General features: G+C 52.5%; 1 protein-coding gene across 1 annotated transcript in view; it reads left to right on the top strand.

Moving 5' to 3' along the window:
* The window catches only part of LOC147124920 (sodium- and chloride-dependent neutral and basic amino acid transporter B(0+)-like), a 617,991-nt gene that overhangs the window by 115,287 nt on the left and 483,760 nt on the right, over positions 1-18,944 (top strand). The window contains exon 5 of the mRNA XM_085988400.1: positions 17,296-17,380. Coding sequence (XP_085844526.1) covers positions 17,296-17,380 — 85 coding nt within the window. The remainder of the gene's footprint in view (positions 1-17,295; positions 17,381-18,944) is intronic.

Raw genomic sequence — 18,944 nt, 5'->3', positions numbered from 1 at the left:
ACATAGAATTACATAGAATATACAGCATAGCAACAGGCCACTCATCCTAACCAGTCCATGCCGGCATTACTGCTCCACTTGAGCCTTCTCCCATCCATCCTCATCTAACTCTATCAGCTTAACCCTCGATTCCCTTCTGCCTCATATGTTTGTCCAGCCTCCCCTTAAGTGCAACTACACTGTTCACCTCAACCACTCCCTGTGGTAGCGAGTTCCACATTCTCACCACTCTCTGGGTAAAGAAATTTCTTCTGAATTCCCTATTTGATTTCTCGGTGACTATCTTCTGCGCCACAAGTGGAAACACCTACTATGAAAACATTTCATAATTTTTAAAACCTCTATTTGGTCATTCCTCAGCCTTCTCTTTTCAAGAGAAAAGAGATACAGTGTGTTCATCCTTTACTGATGTGTGTAACCTCACATTTCTAGTATCATCCTGAGAATATTTTTTTCTTCCTTGGTGAAGACAGATGCGAAGTACTCATTTCGTACTTCAACCATACCCTTTGCCTCTATGCGTGGGTCTCCTTTTCGTTCCCTAACCGGCCCCACGCCTCCTCTTACTCTCTGTTTACTATTTATATGCCTAGAGAAGACTTTTGAATTTCCTTTTACATTAGCTGCCAACCTATTCTCATACCCTCTCTTTGCCCCTCTTATTTTCTTTTTCACTTCCCCTCTGAACTTTCTATATTCAGCCTAATTCTCACTTGTATTCTCAAAATAAAAGAAAAGATAGCCATCCGTGCTAAGTAAAGTAATTAAGGATAGTATCTGACTAAAAACAAGGGCATATAAGGTAGCCAAATCTAGTGGGAGGATGGAAGATTGGGAAGTCTTTAAAAGACAGCAAAAAATAACTAAAAGATTGATTAAGAAAGGGAAGATAGATTATGAAAGTAAATTAGCAAAAAATATAAAAACAGACAGTAAAAGTTTCGATAGTTATATAAAAAGAAAAAGGGTGGCTAAAGTAAATGTTGGTCCCTTAGAGGATGAGACCGGGAAATTAATGGTGGGAAACATGGAGATGGCAAAAACACTGAACAATTATTTTGCATCAATCTTTACAGTAGAGGACACTAAGAATATCCCAACACAGGACAAACAGGGGGCTCAAGGGGGGGAGGAACTAAATACGATTAAAATCGCTAAGGAAGTGGTACTTGGTAAAATAATGGGACTCAAGGCGGATAAATCCCCTGGACCTGATGGCTTGCATCCTAGGGTCTTGAGGGAAGTAGTGGTAGGGATTGTGGAAGCATTGGTAATAATTTTCCAAAACTCACTGGACTCAGCAAAGGTCCCGGCAGATTGGAAAACTGCTAATGTAACACCCTTATTTAAAAAGGGTAGTAGGCAGAAGGCTGGAAACTATAGACCTGTTAGCCTAACATCTGTGGTTGGTAAAATGTTAGAGTCCATTATTAAGGAGACAGTAACGGGACATTTGGATAAACATAATTTAATAGGACAAACTCAGCATGGTTTCATGAAGGGGAAGTCATGTTTGACAAATTCGCTGGAGTTTTTTAAGGAAGTAACATACAGGGTGGATAAAGGGGAACCAGTGGACGTAGTGTATTTAGACTTCCAAAAGGCATTTGACAAGGTGCCACACAAAAGATTATTGCTCAAGATAAAAAATCACGGGATTGAGGGTAATAGTCTGGCGTGGGTGTAGGATTGGCTCTCTAACAGATAGCAGAGAGTTGGGATAAATGGTTCGTTCTCAGATTGGCAACCAGTAACTAGTGGTGTTCCGCAGGGGTCAGTGCTGGGTCCCCAACTCTTTACAATCTATATTAACGATTTGGAGGAGGGGACCGAGTGTAACATATCAAAGTTTGCAGATGATACAAAGATGGGACGGAAAGTAGTGAGTGAGGAGGACATAAAAAACCTGCAAAGGGACATAGACAGGCTAAGTAAGTGGGCAGAGATTTGGCAGATGGAATACAATACTGGAAAGTGTGAGGTTATGCACTTTGGCAGGAAAAATCATAGAGCAAGTTATTATCTTAATGGCAAGAAACTGGAAAGTACTGTAGTACAAAGGGATCTGGGGGTCCTGGTGCACGAAACTCAAAAAGTTAGTATGCAGGTGCAGCAAGTGACCAAGAAGGCCAATGGAATGTTGGCTTTTATTGCTAGGGGGATGGAATATAAAAACAGGGAGGTATTGCTGCAGTTGTACAAGGTATTGGTGAGACCGCACCTGGAGTACTGCATACAGTTTTGGTGTCCATACTTAAGAAAAGACATACTTGCTCTCGAGTCAGTACAAAGAAGGTTCACTCGGTTAATCCCAGGGATGAGGGGGTGGTCATATGAGGAGAGGTTGAGTAGATTGGGACTCTACTCATTGGAGTTCAGAAGAATGAGAGGCGATCTTATTGAAACATATAAGATTGTGAAGGGGCTTGATCGGGTGGATGCGGTGAGGATGTTCCCAATGATGGGTGAAACTAGAGCTAGGGGGCGTAATCTTAAAATAAGGGGCTGCTCTTTCAAAACTGAGATGAGGAGAAACTTCTTCACTCAGAGGGTAGTAGGTTTGTGGAATTTGCTGCCCCAGAAAGCTGTGGAAGCTACATCATTAAATAAATTTAAAACAGTAATAGATAGTTTCCTAGAAGTAAAGGGAATTAAGGGTTACGGGGAGCGGGCAGGAAATTGGACATGAGTCTAGGTTCGGAATGGTCATGGCACTGTGGGTAGTGGAGTGGGCCCAGGGGCCGTGTAGCCTGGCTCTGCTCCTACTGTGTTCTAATTCTGTGTTAGATTTCAGGAGATGGTTTTATTCCTGTTCCTGGCTGGGGTGGAGATCGCCTTTACAGAAGGTAAGTAATGTAGAAAATATAGGGACAGAGTGATCTCCTGGAAGAATTTCGATCGCCTAGATGGGTCGGAGAGGAATTTCCCAGATTTTCTTCTCCCAAATTGGCCATTGGGTCTTTATCTGGTTTTTCGCCCCTCCCGGGAGATCACATGGGTTCGGGTGGATGCACAGTGATAGAAGATTTGAGGTTAGGATCAGATCAGCCATGATCTTATTGAATGGTGGAGCAGGCTCGAGGGGCCGATTGGCCTACTCCTGCTCTTATTTCTTATGTTCTTATGTTCTTATGACATCTATCATATGCCCCCTTTTTCTGCTTCATCTTACTCTCTATCTCTGTCGTTATCCACAGAGATCTGGCTTTTGTTGCCCTACCTTTCCCCTCATGGGAATGTACTTTGACTGTACCTGAACGATCTCCTCTTTAAAGGCAGCCCATTGTTCGATTACAGTTTTGCCTGCCATTCTTTGATTCCAATTTACCCGGGCCAGATCCGTTCTCAACCCACTGAAATTTGCCTTCCTCCAATTAATATTTTTACTCTAGATTGCTCCCTGTCTTTTTCCATAGCTAATCTAAACCTTATGATACTATGATCACTGTTCCCCTCCTGATACTTATTCCACTTGACCCACCTCATTCCCCAGAACCAAATCTAGCAATGCCTCCTTCCTCGTTGGGCTGAAAATGTACTGATCAAGAAAGTTCTCCTGAATACACTTCAGAAATTCTTCCCCCTCTCTACCTTAACACTATTACGATCCCCGTCTATATTAGGATAGTTGAAGTCCCCCATTATTGCTACTCTATAGTTCTTGCACCTCTCTGTAATTTCCCTGCAAATTTGCTCCTCTATATCCTTCCCACTAGTTTGTGGCCTATAGAATATACGTAGTAGTGTAATGGCACATCTATTATTTCTTAACTCTCACCAAATTGATTCTGTCCTTGACCCCTCCAGGACATCTTCTCTCTCCAGCACTGTAACATTCTCCTTAACCAATATTGCCACCCCACCTCCTTTCTTTCCTTCCCTATCTTTTCTGAACACCTTATATCCAGGAATATTTAAAACCTAATCCTGCCCTTTTTTGAGCCAGGTCTCAGTTATTGCCACAACATCATATTCCCATGTGGCTATTTGCGCCTGCAGCTCACCAACCTTATCTACCACGCTTCGTGCGTTTACACACATGCACTGTAAACCTGTCTTAGACCCTCCTGTGTTCTCTCTTAGTCTGACCCCACCTAATACCTTACTATTTCTTACTTTAGTGCTATCTGTCTCTACCCATCCTTTGTGCACTTTGTTTCTCCTTCTAATGCTACATCCTGGTGCCAATCCCCCTGCCATGTTAGTTTAATCCCTCCCCAAAAGCTCTAGCAAACACCCCCCTCCGCGAGGACATTGGTTCTGCTCTGTTGAGGTGCAACCCGCCCGGCCTGTACAGTTCCCACCTCCCCCAGAACTGGTCCCAATGTCCCAGGAATCTAAAGCCCTCCCACCTGCACCATCTCTTCAGCCACACATACATCTGCTCTATCCTCCTATTTCTATACTCACTAGCTCGTGGCACAGGGAGTAATCCGGAGATTACTACCTTTTGAAGTCCTGCTTTTTAATCTCTTTCCTAGCTCACTAAAATCTGCCGACAGGACCTCATCCCTTTTTCTACCTATGTCATTAGTACCGATATGGACCACGACCTCTGGCTGTTTACCCTCCCCTCTCAGAGTGTCCTGCAGCTGCTCAGTGACATCCTTGACCTGACACCAGTGAGGCAAGATACCATCCTGGAGTCACGACTTAGGCTGCAGAAATGCCTGTCTGTTCTCCTAACTATCGAATCCCCTACCACTATTGCCTTCTCGATCTTCTTCCTCCCCCCTGTACAGCTGATTCACTCATGGTGCCGTGGACTTGACCCTGGCTGTACTCCCCAGAGGGAACCATTGCCCTCACCAGTATTCAGTACTAATACTGGTTAGAGAGTGAGATGCACTCAGGGAACTCCTGCACTACCTGCCTGGTCCTCCTTGTCTGTATGGCGGTCACCCATTCCCTCTCTGCCTGAACACTCTTACACTGCGAGGTGACCACCTCCTGAAACGTGCTATCCACGTACCTCTCAGCCTCACGGATGCACCGCAGTGACTTCAGCTGCTGCTCAAGCTTCGAAATCCGGAGCTCGAGCTCCTCCAGCCAAAGGCACTTCTTGCACACGTGGTTGTCCAGGACATGGGAAGCGTCCTGGATTTCCCACATGGCTCAAGATGTGCATTCCATGGCACTGACGTACCCTGCCATGCCTCTATTTATTTGACTATTAACCAGCTTACAGAAATAAACTTAAGACTAAAATTAAGGCCTAGAAATTCAGTTGTTAGAGCCAGCCGTTAGCGCCTTAGGAGGAGGAGAAGTGGGGCGCTAAGCGGCTAGCGCCCGGGCGTAGCGTGATCTGCACCTCTCGCGAACTTCAGTTAAGATTTAGCGCCGGCGCAAAACCACAGCGCCCGCTCAGCTGCGCGCGCAGATCCTGACATCATTTCATGGTGCAACGCCCTTGGTGCGCCCCGAACCGGAAATTCAGTGGTGCCGGCCTAATGTGCGCCTGGCGCCCCTAGCGACTGGTAGAGGGGAACGGTTCCTAGTTGCTGTGGGGCGTGGGGGGCGCTAATTAAAGGGGACTCCTCCTGCAGTATAAATGGCAGCCATTTTGCTCCAATCCTTCTTTGTGAGAGACAGATATTTGGAGAGAGACAAAGGGAGAGAGCTTTCTGGTTTGACTCAACACTCGCACAGGTACTTGTGGCTTCAGGCCAGAGCTTTGCTCTTGGATTTAACTTTTAGTGCCATAGCCTTGATTCGAAACATATAATGGGGGCTGCAATGGATGGAAACGTTGGCTTACTGCATTGCATTCAAAGGGCTCAGAGACGCCGTGAGAGAGTGCCAATCATGGCCAGATGAAGAAGGGCCAACAGGCGTTGGCACAGGAGGCCTTACCCACCCAGGGTATATCGCCAGCAGTTCTCATATCTGAACATGTCTGAAGAGCAGTGTGTTTGGAGGCTGCGATTCAGAAGGGAGGTGGTCAATGAGATCTGCCACCTGCTTCGCAGAGATCTGCAGCCACAGCTGAGGAGCAGGACGTCTCTGTCGGTGGCAGTGAAGGTGACGGTGGCTCTCAACTTCTATGCCACTGGCTCCTTCCAATCCGCTACTGGGGACATTGCCAACATCTCCCAGTTCGCGGCACATTGCTGCATCCACCAGGTCACCAATGCCCTTTTCAGAAGGAGACGTCAGTTCATCTCCTTCCCCATGACCCTGGACAAGCAGCAAAAGCGTGCAATGGGATTTGCAGCATCAGCGGGCTTCCCCATGGTGCAGGGCACCATTGACTGCATGCATGTGGCTTTGCGGGCACCTCTAGAGAATGCCGAGGATTACCGCAAATGGAAGGACTACCATTCGCTCAACGTGCAGTTGGTGTGTGACCACAGGCAGCTCATACTAGCTGTCAATGCCCGCTTTCCAGGCAGCAGCCACGATGCCTTCATCCTGCGCCAGACTTCTGTGGCAGACATTTTTGAAGACCAGCCTTACCCACGAGGATGGCTTCTCGGGGACAAAGGCTATCCTTTGTGCACCTGGCTGATGACCCCGCTCCATGCGCCCAGCACCCCTGCTGAAGAGCGATACAATGACAGGCATCCAGCAACCAGGAACATCATTGAGCACACAATCGGTGTGCTGAAGCAATGGTTCCGCTGTCTGGATCGTTCCGGGGGAGCCCTACAGTACTCGCCTCAGCGAGTCTCCCATTTCATTGTAGTGTGCTGCATGCTGCATAACCTGGCTATCCTCAGGACTCAGCCACTGCCAGCAGAAGACATTGGAGGACCACCAGAGGAGGAGGAGGAGGAGGAGGAGGAGGAGGAGCACCAAGATGGGAGGGAGGCACAAAGTGCAAGGGCCGTCCGTCGGCGGCTTTTTGCAACTCGGTTCTAGGCCCCCTCTCAGGGAATGGCTTGTGCCAATGAAAGTACATGAATGTAGCTGCTCCACAAGCCCTCAGCCGGTCAAGGCAACAAATACTTAAAAAAACAAACATGGACAGTGCGATTCAAGAAAATCTTTTACTGTGCAAACTCTGTGCCCTTCCCGCATGACAAACTAATTCAGAGAAACCCCCCCAAAAATAGTCAGACACATAACTGGCTCTCACAACCTTCAGAAAATGCAACAAGCAGTTAAACCAAAATGACCATGATCCTCGGCCTTTATAAAAAACAAACACAACAGTCTCGGCCTTCATATATAAAATAACACAACAGTCTCGGCCTTCATATATAAAAGAACACAACAGTCTCGGCCTTCATATATAAAAAAACACAACATTCTCGACCTTCATATATAAAAAAACACAACAGTCTCGGCCTTCATATATAAAAAAATCATTTGGCCACACCTTCTACTTTTTCCCCTGCAAGGGTGAGCCGTCTTGCTTCCACGAGTGGCCCCTTCCCGCCCTGCAGCTCCTCCTCAATGGGACCCCAGTGGCTGCAGCAAGGCTGGGGGAAGGCTGCTGAGGGTCAGATGGTGAGACGGCAGATGTCCTTGGGGGTCGGCCTGGACCAGCTCTGGGCCTGGAGGGGCCGGCTGCTGACTGCTCCAACTCTGCTTGGGCGGCAGCAGTCTGTCCTACGGGTGGTGGCAGCTGCAGTGGAGGAGTGACAGTGTTGGCTGCAGGAATGCTGCCAACCTGACAGAGCACAGGCACTCCCTGGTCGGCTGATACATTGGCACTCACACGGGCCAGCACTGCAGCATGCGCAGCAATCTGCTGAAGCACAGACTGCTGAGCTGCTGCAGCGCGGCGAGTGCCCCGGCAATGGCTGGCCGATCCAGTGAGCGTAGCAGCAGTTAGTGCCCGTGTGGCCCTGGTCTGTGTCTGCATGAGAGCAGCCAGTGAATTCACGGCACGACTGAGCACTTGGCTGGAAGCCGCCTGTGCTGCCGCGAAGTCCTGAAGACTCCTGGCCTGTGCTGCACTGAATTCTTGCAGACTCTTGGCCTGTGCTGCCCCGAATTCCTGCACACTCCTTCCCAGTGACTCTATGGAGTCAGGCATCCTTGCCACTGCAGCCAGGAGCTCAGTGTGCCTGTGCTCAGCCTGGGCGCCCATTTCCGCAAGGAGCCGCACCTCCTCTGCGCTCACCGTAGCAGGACTGGAGGCCGCACTCACCCTCCGGGGAGAAGGTCGCCGAGCTTCCCCACCCCTCCCGCGTTGCTGCAGCCCGCTGGGCCCCGGAGCTTCACTCTCCTCCGACCCTTCTCCCCTGCTCCCCTCCAGGGAAGACGTGTCCCCATCATGGCCATGGGCTGCCTCGGCTGAGGGTGGCTCTGCTGGGCCGGCTTCCTCTTCCTCCTCCTCGCCTTCCGATTCACTCACAGTGCCAGCTTGAGGGGCGCCTCCTCACCTGGCGATTCACCATCTGAAAGCAGGGAGGCACAGGAGTTGCTTTAGAGTAAGGACAGGGCGGCAGCGAGGGAGGCATGAGTGCTGCTATGCACTGCATTGGTCCGATAGTGGCAAAGGATGCTGGTGTGAGGCGCAAGTGGAAAGAGAGAGGTCAAAAAGTTGATGCCCTTACCATTGGGTCCCACAACAGGGTCGGCATCTCCACTGGTGATGGGGCCAATCAGCCGGCCTGACATAATGCGCTCCACACGCTGCTCCAGGTCGCTGAGCTCTTTGAGGTCAGGACGGCCTCCCCCGGTCTGTCGCTGCTGCCTTCGGTTGTGCGCCAGCTTGCCCTGTAAGAGAAAGGACGGCCTCTAAGTACAGTGTGAAGCCCTGATCTTGCCTGCACTGCCTCCCATGGTGGAATAGCCCTGACAGTGTGAAGCCCTCATCTTGCCTGCACTGCCTCCCATGGTGGAATAGCCCTGACAGTCTTAAGCCCTGATCTTGCCTGCACTGCCTCCCATGGTGCAATAGCCCTGACAGTGTGTAAAGTCCTCATCTTGCCTGCACTGCCTCCCATGGTGCAATAGCCCTGACAGTGTGTAAGGTCCTGAATGTGCAAGTGATTTTCATGACAGTCCCATAGCTGCTAGATGAGGGCTGGGCATTAGGACTTTCAGGTCCCTTTGGCCATAAAGTGAGGTGCACATGCAGGGATGAGGAGGGTACTGGAAAGGGTACTCACCCTGACAACCTGAGTGAGGTCGTTGAACTTTTTTTGGCATTGGACATGAGTCCTGCCAACCACGCTGTTGGAGATCACCCTGTTTGCCACCTCCCTCCAGGTTTTTCGATAGTCGCTGGGCAGCGGCCTCCTGCCACCTTCAGGGAAGAGGACAGGTTGCCTGCGCTCCACTGCGCCAACCAGTACCTTCAGGTCACCCTCGCTGAAGCACTGCGCTCTCTCCCTGGCCTTCTCCATTGTCCTGGGCGTTGAACTGTACAACCAGCAATGGTGAGCCCTTACTTCAGGGCTGAGGTGTGCAGGGCGTGGCAGCAAAACAAATCCACCCTCCCCCTTTAAGAGCTGACCGGCGCCAGCATATCTGCCTTCAATCAGAAACTCGCCGCACCTGCGCTGCGCCCGCCCTCGGTGGTAGCGCCCCGGATCGCCGGCTTAGCGCCTTAAGATAGTCATGCATCGCCTGCTTTAGCGCAGCTGCAACCTCTTGGGGCGATGCAACTGAATATCGGTGAGGGTGGCGCTAAGTTGCGCCGGGCGCAAACTTTAGTGACCGCCCGGCTGTAGCGCCCCAAACATGGCTATACTGAATTTCTAGGCCTAAAAGTCTTAAAAGTCGGGTCTACCTTTATCTCCGGCTGCTTCTCTCGCTCTCTTAGTTAAAGTCTTTATTCACATGATTATTTATAGTTATATTAATTAGTTTATCTAGTTAACTTAGGGAGAATAAAATGCTAATACTCACCCACCAATCACCTATCTGCTGTCCTGTGGCATCACTCCTTGATTTTGCTGCACTTTTGGAATTCATCAGATTTGTATCTGCCGCCTCCTCTGCTGCTGCTGACTCCTCGCAGGTCCGTTTAGTCCTCGGCCTCCTTCTGTGTTTATGCCTCCTCCACTCCTGCCAACTCCTCACAGGTCCGCGCAGTCCTCGGGCCTCCCTCTGTGTTTATGCCTCTTCCGCTGCTGCTGTTGCCAATTCCTCGCATGTCCGCGCAGTCCTTCTCAGTATTAACTATCCCCACTCCCACAATTTGGTGTCATCTGTAAATTTAGAAATTGTGTTTTTGGTTCCAAAGTTTAAGTCATTAATATAAATTGTGAACAACAGTGGTCCCAGCACTGATCCATGTAGAACACCATTTCCCACCCTCTGCCGCTCTGAATAGCTACCCTTTGCCCCTACTCTCTGCTTTCTGTCTTGAAGCCAGCTAGCTATCCATTCTGCTACTTGTTCTTTGACTTTGCATGCTCTGACCTTATTCATTAGTCTTTCATGTGGCACTTTATCGGAGGCCTTTTGGAAATGTAGAAAAATTACATCTGCTGCATTACTGTTGTCAATCTCTCTGTTACCTTTTCAAAGAAGTTGGTCAAGCAAGATTTTCCCTTTTAAAATGCATGCTGACTATTCATTAATGGGCCAAAAATTCTGGTCGGGGGCTTCCCGCGGGTGCAAGCCCCCGATCTGCACTCACCCTGCGCGCTGACATCTGAAGCCCGGGCCTGCTTGCATTTCCTGTCACAGGCCCGGTTCAGATGTCAGCGCGCAGTGCTTACCTGATCCAGCAGCGTAGTTAGTGCGATGTGCCGGCTGGGATCAGGTGAGCACTGTACAACCAATCAGGGGAGGGGAAGGTTCATTCATGAGTTTGAGAGTAAGAACTGTCAAACTCATGAAAACTACGGGGGCCCAAAACACTATTTAAACTTTAAATAAAAATTTAAAAAACATCCCAATCATTAAATTAAGCATAAGTAAGTTAAAAAAAATAATTTAAACAATAATTTTTTTTTTTGAAAAAAATAAATTTTTAATAAAAAGGGTCTAAAACTAAACTTACCTTATTGTAGATTCGTTAAAATAATAAACCTGTGGGAAAAAAAATTCTAAATTACACTAAAACACCACTTACCTGTAAAAATATATACTTACGTGTGCTTTTTACAAGCGTAAAGACCGGAGGCCTTTACACATGCGCAAATCCCCCAAAACAGAGGAAATCCAAGACCCACGCGCTGCCCCCTACAGCGCACGCGCTAGCCTCTTCAACTCTTAGGTGAGAGGAGAGGAAATGCCGGTTTTCAGCGCATGCGCTGTGCATGCTGAAAACCGGCATTTCCTCCGGCCAGACGCGTGAGTACCCCTTCCGTACTCACGCGTTTGGGGAGGAATTTCTGCCCCATTATATTTTTGGTTTCTAGATGTTTTTCTATTTTCTCCTTTAGTAGGGACTCCATTATTTTTCCTACCACCAATGTTAAGCTGACTGGTCTATAGATACCTGGACCTGTTCTATTTCCCATCTTAATATAATGTTAGCTATCCACCAGCCGTCTGGCATTACATGTTTTTTGAACAAATTATTATATATGTGTATGAGTGCCTCTGCTATTTCTTCTCTAGTGTGGCGACACGCCACCACTGGACATAATCCGCTCACGGCGGCACAGACAGTCTAAGCAGAAGCCCCCAAGCCGGGGGCCCTTTCCTCCAGCAACTTGTTTCCCGCAGGGACAGGCTGCCGGGAGCACTTCCTGTCTGGGAAGTATTTAAGTGGATGCGCGGGCTTTTCTAGTTCCTGTTTGCCATGTGGTTAGAATAAAACAGTTGTGTTTTCAATAGCTCTGGTCTCGACTCCCACGTTTGCCGCGGTATCTCAACAATGGTGACCCCGACGCTCAGGACGAATCCTAAGCTAGCATGGCGGATACAAACGCAGTCACGGTTAAATTACCAGACTTTTGGGAGACCCTCGCCGAAGCCTGGTTCGTTCAAGCTGAGTCCAGATTCCGGCTGAAAGGCATAACAGTCGACGCCACGAAGTACGACTACCTCGTCGCCTCGCTCGCCTAAACTACAGTCCCCAAGGTTTGGGCAGCGCTGCAGAATCCACCAACGGATGGCAAGTACGAACATCTGAAGGCTGCGCTACTTAAAAAATTTCAAACGTCCTCTTACCAGCGCCACTGCCAACTCCTGGACCTCCCCGGCCTTGGTGACGCTCCACCATCAGACCTGCTTTCCCACATGCTGTCCCTCTCAGACGACAAAAATCCCGGCGCCCTTTTTCGCGCGCTTTTCATTCGGCAGATCCCCGCCAGCATCCGCCCGCTCATTGTGGAGTCTGACTCCACGGACCTGAATGATATAGCCGAAAAGGCCGACCGGCTGCTCTCTGCACAGGCCGCTCGCGACGTCGCGCCCGACCTCACGGCAACGACCACGCGGTCTTCCCGGGCCGCTAGGCCCGACCGCCCTACCACTCCGGGTCACTGCTACTACCACACCCGTTTTGGCGCTAGGGCTCAACGCTGCACGCCACCGTGTACCTTCAAACCCCCCCCCGCACCGGCCCCCGCGATGGCCGCGGGGCAGATGGAACCCCTACTGTACGTCACTGACGACAGAACCAACCGCCGATTTCTGTGCGACACAGGGGCCCAGCACAGCATCACCCCCGCCTCCGCCCTCGAGATCCAACGCGGCACACGGGGTGTCACACTGGCTGCAGCCAACGGCTCTGAAATCCGCACATATGGCACCCGCATGGTCACGCTCGACCTCGCGGGCCGCCGCTACCGCTGGGAGTTCCTCACAGCCAAGGTCCTCTGCCCACTCATCGGCGCCGACTTCCTACGCGCCCACGGCCTCCTTGTCGACATTCCGAGGCACCGCTTCGTCGACATCAGCACTATGGCCCCCATCCCCGGTGCCTTTACCCCGGCCCGTTCGGCCGGCCTGACGACCTACTGCCTCGCCAGAGCCACGGACGACTACTCGGCACTCCTAGCTGAGTTTCCCGCCCTCACTAACCCGACCTTTTCGGCCAAAGCCACCAAGCACGGTGTGGAACACTATATCCCCACCACCGGCCCCCCAGTTTCTGCCCACACCCGCAGACTCAACCCGGCCAAGCTGGAAATCGCACGGGCCGAGTTCACCACCATGGAACAACTCGGCATCATCCGCCGCTCCAGCAGCCCTTGGGCCTCGCCCCTCCACATCGCCCCCAAGCCCGGCGGAGGCTGGCGCCCTTGCGGGGACTACCGCCGCCTCAACGACGCCACCACCCCCGATCGATACCCGGTGCCACACATCCAGGACTTCTCGGCCCGACTGGCCGGACGAACCGTCTTTTCCAAAGTCGACCTGGTGCGCGGTTACCACCAAGTCCCCGTACACCCCGCGGACATCCCCAAAACGGACGTCATCACCCCATTCGGCCTGTTCGAGTTCCTGAGGATGCCCTTCGGCCTCAAGAATGCAGCACAGGCTTTCCAGCGCCTTATGGACTCAGTCCTCCGGGACCTGAACTTCCTATTCGTCTATCTAGACGACATTCTTGTGGCCAGCTCCTCCAAACAGGAACACCTCGAACACCTTCGCATCCTGTTCGGGCGCCTAGCCCAACACGGGCTCATCCTCAGCCCGGCGAAGTGCCAATTCGGCCTAACCGAGATCGATTTTCTCAGTCACCACATCACCCCTGCTGGGGCCGTCCCCCTGCCCAAAAAGGTGCAGGCCGTCCAGCAATTCCCCCGCCCCACGACCATCAAGGGCCTCCAGGAGTTCCTCGGGATGGTGAACTTCTACAACAGGTTCATCCCCAGAGCCGCAGCCCTCATGAAGCCCCTATACGACTCCCTCCGAGGAAAATCCGGCAAGATGGACGTGGCCTGGACCACTGACACGGCAGCCGCCTTCGACGCCACCAAAAACGCGCTCGCCGTCGCCACTCTGCTCGCGCACCCGAGGGCCGATGCCCGGGTCGCGCTCACCACCGACGCCTCCGACCACGCGGTCGGGGCCGTGTTCGAGCAGTGGGTCAATGGCGCGTGGCAGCCACTTGCCTTCTACAGCCGCCAACTGCGCCCCCCGGAGGTCAAATACTCCACTTTCGACCGCGAGCTTCTCGCACTCCACCTGTCGGTGCGCCATTTCAGGTTCCTCCTGGAAGGCCGCCCCTTCACCGCGTATGTGGACCACAAGCCACTCACATACGCGATGGCCAAGCACACCGAACCCTGGTCCGCTACGCAGCAACGCCAGCTCGCGGCCATCTCCGAGTTTACTACGGACATTCAGCACGTCTCCGGTAGAGACAACGTGGTCGCCGACTGCCTTTCCCGTCCCGCCGTCTGTGCGAATCACCTCGCGGTTGACTACGCACAACTAGCAGCGGCCCAGCTCACGGACCCAGACCTCCTCTCGGCGGCTACCAGCCTGCCAGGGCTACGCCTAGCCAAGGTCGCACACGGGCCCGAAGCCACGGCAGTCACGTGCGACGTCTCACTCGGCCAACCCAGGCCGGTCGTCCCTGAGACCTGGCGCCGCCGCGTCTTTGACGCGCTCCACGGGCTCTCTCACCCGGGTTCCCGCGTATCCGTCAAACTCCTCTCCAAGCGCTTCGTCTGGCGCGGCCTCAGCAGAGATGTTCGGACTTGGGCCACCTCCTGCCTCGCCTGCCAACGGGCTAAGGTACAGCTGCACACCAAAGCACCCCTGGGAGACTTCGAGGTACCCAGCCGCCGCTTCGACCACGTACACGTCGACATCGTCGGTCCCCTGCCGCCATCGCAAGGCCAAACTTATCTCCTCACGATGGTCGACCGCTACACACGCTGGCCTGAGGCAGTGCCACTGACCTCCACCACCACAGCCGACATCCCCAGGGCGTTCGTTAACACCTGGGTTGCGAGGTTCGGCGTACCGGCCGACATAACCTCCGACAGAGGCGCCCAGTTCACCTCCGAACTCTGGACGGCCACAGCACGCAACCTCGGGGTGACGCTCCACCACACCATGGCGTACCACCCGCAGGCCAATGGACTTTGTGAATGCTTCCATAGGTCACTCAAGGCCTCACTCCGCGCCGACCTGCAGGACAGTACCTGGACTGACCGCCTACCGTGGGTGCTACTCGGCCTACGCACCGCGGTCAAGGAAGACCTCCAGTCCTCGGCAGCGGAGTTAGTCTACGGACAACCGCTGCGCGTCCCAGGCGAATTCCTTCCGGAGCCTACCAAGCCTTGGTCGGCCGAACAGCAGCGGCTCGACTCTTTCTCTTCCGCTCAGCAGTTCGCCCCACTTCCGGTCAACCGACACGGCGAACTCGCAACTCACGTCCCGCCAAATTTACAGCAGGCGCGCTTCGTCTTCGTGCGACACGACGTGCACCGCGGGCCCCTGCGACCCCCGTACGACGGTCCGTACGAGGTGCTACAAACCGGGGACAAGGTCTTCAAGCTGCGACTCGGCGACAGGGTCGAGACATTCTCCATCGACCGGCTCAAACCAGCACACACAGAACCAGGGGAACAGGTCCCCGTGGCCCAGCCTCCAACTAGAGGCCGTCCCCCCGGCAAGCCAGCACAGCCGGCGGCGAACCGCCCGACCCAACCAACCAGACCGGCGACCACTCAGAGCCGCTGCGGCAGAACCATTAGACCACCGTTACGACTCGTCCACTCCTCCTAAGCGGATTCTGGGGGGAGCTCTGTGGCGACACGCCACCACTGGACATAATCCGCTCACGGCGGCACAGACAGTCTAAGCAGAAGCCCCCAGCCGGGGGCCCTTTCCTCCAGCAACTTGTTTCCCGCAGGGACAGGCTGCCGGGAGCACTTCCTGTCTGGGAAGTATTTAAGTGGATGCGCGGGCTTTTCTAGTTCCTGTTTGCCATGTGGTTAGAATAAAACAGTTGTGTTTTCAATAGCTCTGGTCTCGACTCCCACGTTTGCCGCGGTATCTCAACACTAGATTCTTTTATCTCTATCCACAGAGATTCTATTTCGGCCTTACTAATGGCTGCATAACTTTTTTCTATTGCCATTATGGAGATGATGGAGGAGGAGGTTCTTCTTCTTCTTCTTCTTCTTCTTGCCCTTGCCCTTGCCCTTGCCCTCCAGCGAACTTGCACCTGAGCTACCCTTTCCCCCAGCTTGGCTGCCACCCACATGTGCCCAGTGACTCACCACGTGAGATCACACCTCTATACTGCCCTCTAAAGTGTGCACAGTTCCATTTTATAAGCTGGTGCCTGCGAGTGTCAGATGCAGTGACAGTGTGTTGTCTTCTCTTTCACTCTCCTCCTGCATCACTTCGGGGCCTGGCTGGGCTTGTGGGACTTTTTTGGTATCTGAAAGGAGAAAGGCACAAGGGTTGTGTTGTGTTGAGGGGAGGGGGAAAGCAAGATATCCATGCATACACCATCAGCAGCTTGTAAGTGAGAAGAGGTTGTGGGATGAGGGGGAAGTAGGATGTGAGAAGAAGGAGGATTAGGTATGAGCAAACCGTCATCATCAGGAATGCTTTCAACTTCACCGCTCGCCACGGACTCAGTGACGGCTCCTCCAATGATCTCCAGCACTGCTTCCTCCAGCTCTGTCAGGTTCAGCAGATGTGCTTCCCCTCCATTCATCTGCTGCTGTTCCCAGTGGTTATGAGCCACCTTGGCCTGCAAGAGAAAGGGAAGTGCGTCATTGAGTGTGGTGCAATGTTTTTGGGTGATGTTCCTGCCATGGTTGAATAGCTGGCAGTGTGAGTAAGGTGTGAGATGTGGGTGTGAGTCTTGCAGCTGTGGTAATTATTTAAGGGTGAAGTGATGCTATGATTGCAAGGTATGAATGGTGATTGCTAGAGATTGTTGGTAGTTGAGTGATGGGGGTGTGGTGCATTGAGCAGTGTGTGAGGCGAGTGGTGCAGATGGTGGGATATGGCATTTGAAGATGCATTCACTCACCTTGACCACTCGTGTGAGGTCAGTAAACATTTATTGGCACTGGATCCAGTTCCTGGGGGCAAGAGTGCTGGCAGTGACCATTTTAGCTGTCTGCTCACATTGCCTTCTTACAGTGAGTCTGGCGGGCATCCTGGCCCCCTGTGGGTAGAGGACCTGCCTCCTCCTTTTGACCCCCTGCACTAAGACCTTCAGTTCTGTGTCTGAGAACCTAGGGACAGGCATGGCCGCATGATCTCACCCAGCTGGAGGAGACTGTACTAGAATCTATGGGGCCGTCACTGAGGCTGTGGCAATCAGTGAGTCTGAAACCATTGGTAATGATGGTATGCTGGTAACTAATCCTCCTCCTCACACCCTCCTTCCCCCTCCATCCCACAATCCCTTCCCACTTACAAGTTGCTGATGGTTTAAGCATGCACTTCTTACTTTCCCCCTCCCCTCATCAAAATCCTACCCTTTTGCCTTTCTCCTTTCAGATACCCTAGATTTTCAAGCTTCCCAGCCAGTGCAGGAAGAACAAAAGAAGAGACACCAGCACTCGATCCGATATTCGAGACACCAGCTCAGAAAGTAGCACTGCGCATACTTTAGAGGGTAGTATAGAGGTGGGATCAGCATGTGGCGAATCACTGGGCATGAGTGGCTTGCGGCCAGGGCAGGGGGAAAGAGTTGCACAATTGCCAGCTCCCCAGAGCCTGAGGCCGCACAGAGGTTCTGCTGCAAAAGACTCAGATGAGGACTTTGATGGGGCAGCCGTCAGAAGAAGGGGAATGGGCATGCACACAGAAATGCCTGGTGCATTGGCAGGCATGGCAGAGAGACTGTTGTCACTGTCAAGGCGCATGGAAGAGTCCAGCTCCAACCTTGTACAAAGGTTTGCGGAGAGCTTGGAGCCCATGATTCCCAGGATGGAGACAACTCCATTAGAGCACTACTGGACCTGATGGGCGATGTCTCAGCTTCTATGGCAGCACAAGTGGAAGCCCCTCAACGTCTGATAACTACAAGGGAGGCTCAGCTTGCGACCACACAAGCTCAGACTGCTGCCATCATGGCTGTGTTTACCAGTGTGGAAAGGGGCTTGCTGGGTGATACGCTTATCAATTACTTCATAAAAGGTGATGAGTCGAAGAAGAGATGACGAGTCGAAAGAAGAGATGAATAAGGCTTTTATTAGCTAAGAAGAGACCATGCTTCTTCGTGAGTGACTGAACAAGTCTGAACGAAACCCACACAGTGGTGGGTGGAGTCAGCTGAGGCATGCCTCCATACACAGCGCCACCCAGAGGTGGCAATATACAATACAGTGGTTTACCACATTCACCCCTTGTTTAATGTGAAGTCCGGCGGGGTGAAGGGTACTACAAGTTAAGTCTATCAGGAGGCCTTGTCTGACGTCCTGATCGTCGTGGTGGCGGCGGTGGTGTTGCAGCATCCGACGTCGGGTCTGGTGTCTGGGTGGTTGGCGAAGATTCCTGGGGCTTTGGCATGCCGTCTGCAGGGGTTGGGTTGGGAGGGGTGGTGGGGGATAACAGTGGTAAGGGGGATAACGGTGGTAAGGGGGATAACGGTGGTAATTCAGGGGTACCCGAGGGTGCGAGATCTCGTATGGAGACCGTGTCCTCCCGCCCGTCTGGGTATGTCACCCAGGCATACTGGGGGTTGGCGTGTAGGAGGTGCACCCGCTCGACCAGGGGGTCCGTTTTATGCGTCCTCACGTGCCTCCGCAGTAGGACGGGCCCAGGAGAAGTCAACCATGCCGGTAGCGAGGTTCCCGATGTAGACTTCCGGGGGAAAACGAACATTTTCTCATGAGGGGTCGCATTAGTGGCAGTACAAAGCAGTGACCGAATGGAGTGGAGCGCTGCAGGGAGGACCTCCTGCCAGCGGGAGGTCGGAAGGCCCTTAGATTTTAGTGCTAAGAGGACTGCCTTCCAAACCGTCGCGTTCTCCCTTTCCACCTGGCCGTTCCCCCGGGGGTTGTAACTGGTGGTCCTGCTCGTGGCGATACCTCTTGTTAGCAGGTACTGCCGAAGTTCGTCGCTCATGAACGATGAGCCCCTGTCGCTATGTATATAGCTGGGGAACCCGAACAGAGCGAAGATGTCATTCAGACACTTGATGACCGTGGTAC

The sequence above is a fragment of the Somniosus microcephalus genome, chromosome 1 (assembly GCF_052327205.1).
Source record: "Somniosus microcephalus isolate GS21.2 chromosome 1, FLI_Smic_1.0, whole genome shotgun sequence".
Lineage (NCBI taxonomy): Eukaryota > Metazoa > Chordata > Chondrichthyes > Squaliformes > Somniosidae > Somniosus > Somniosus microcephalus.
This window is presented reverse-complemented; position numbering and strand designations above follow the sequence as displayed.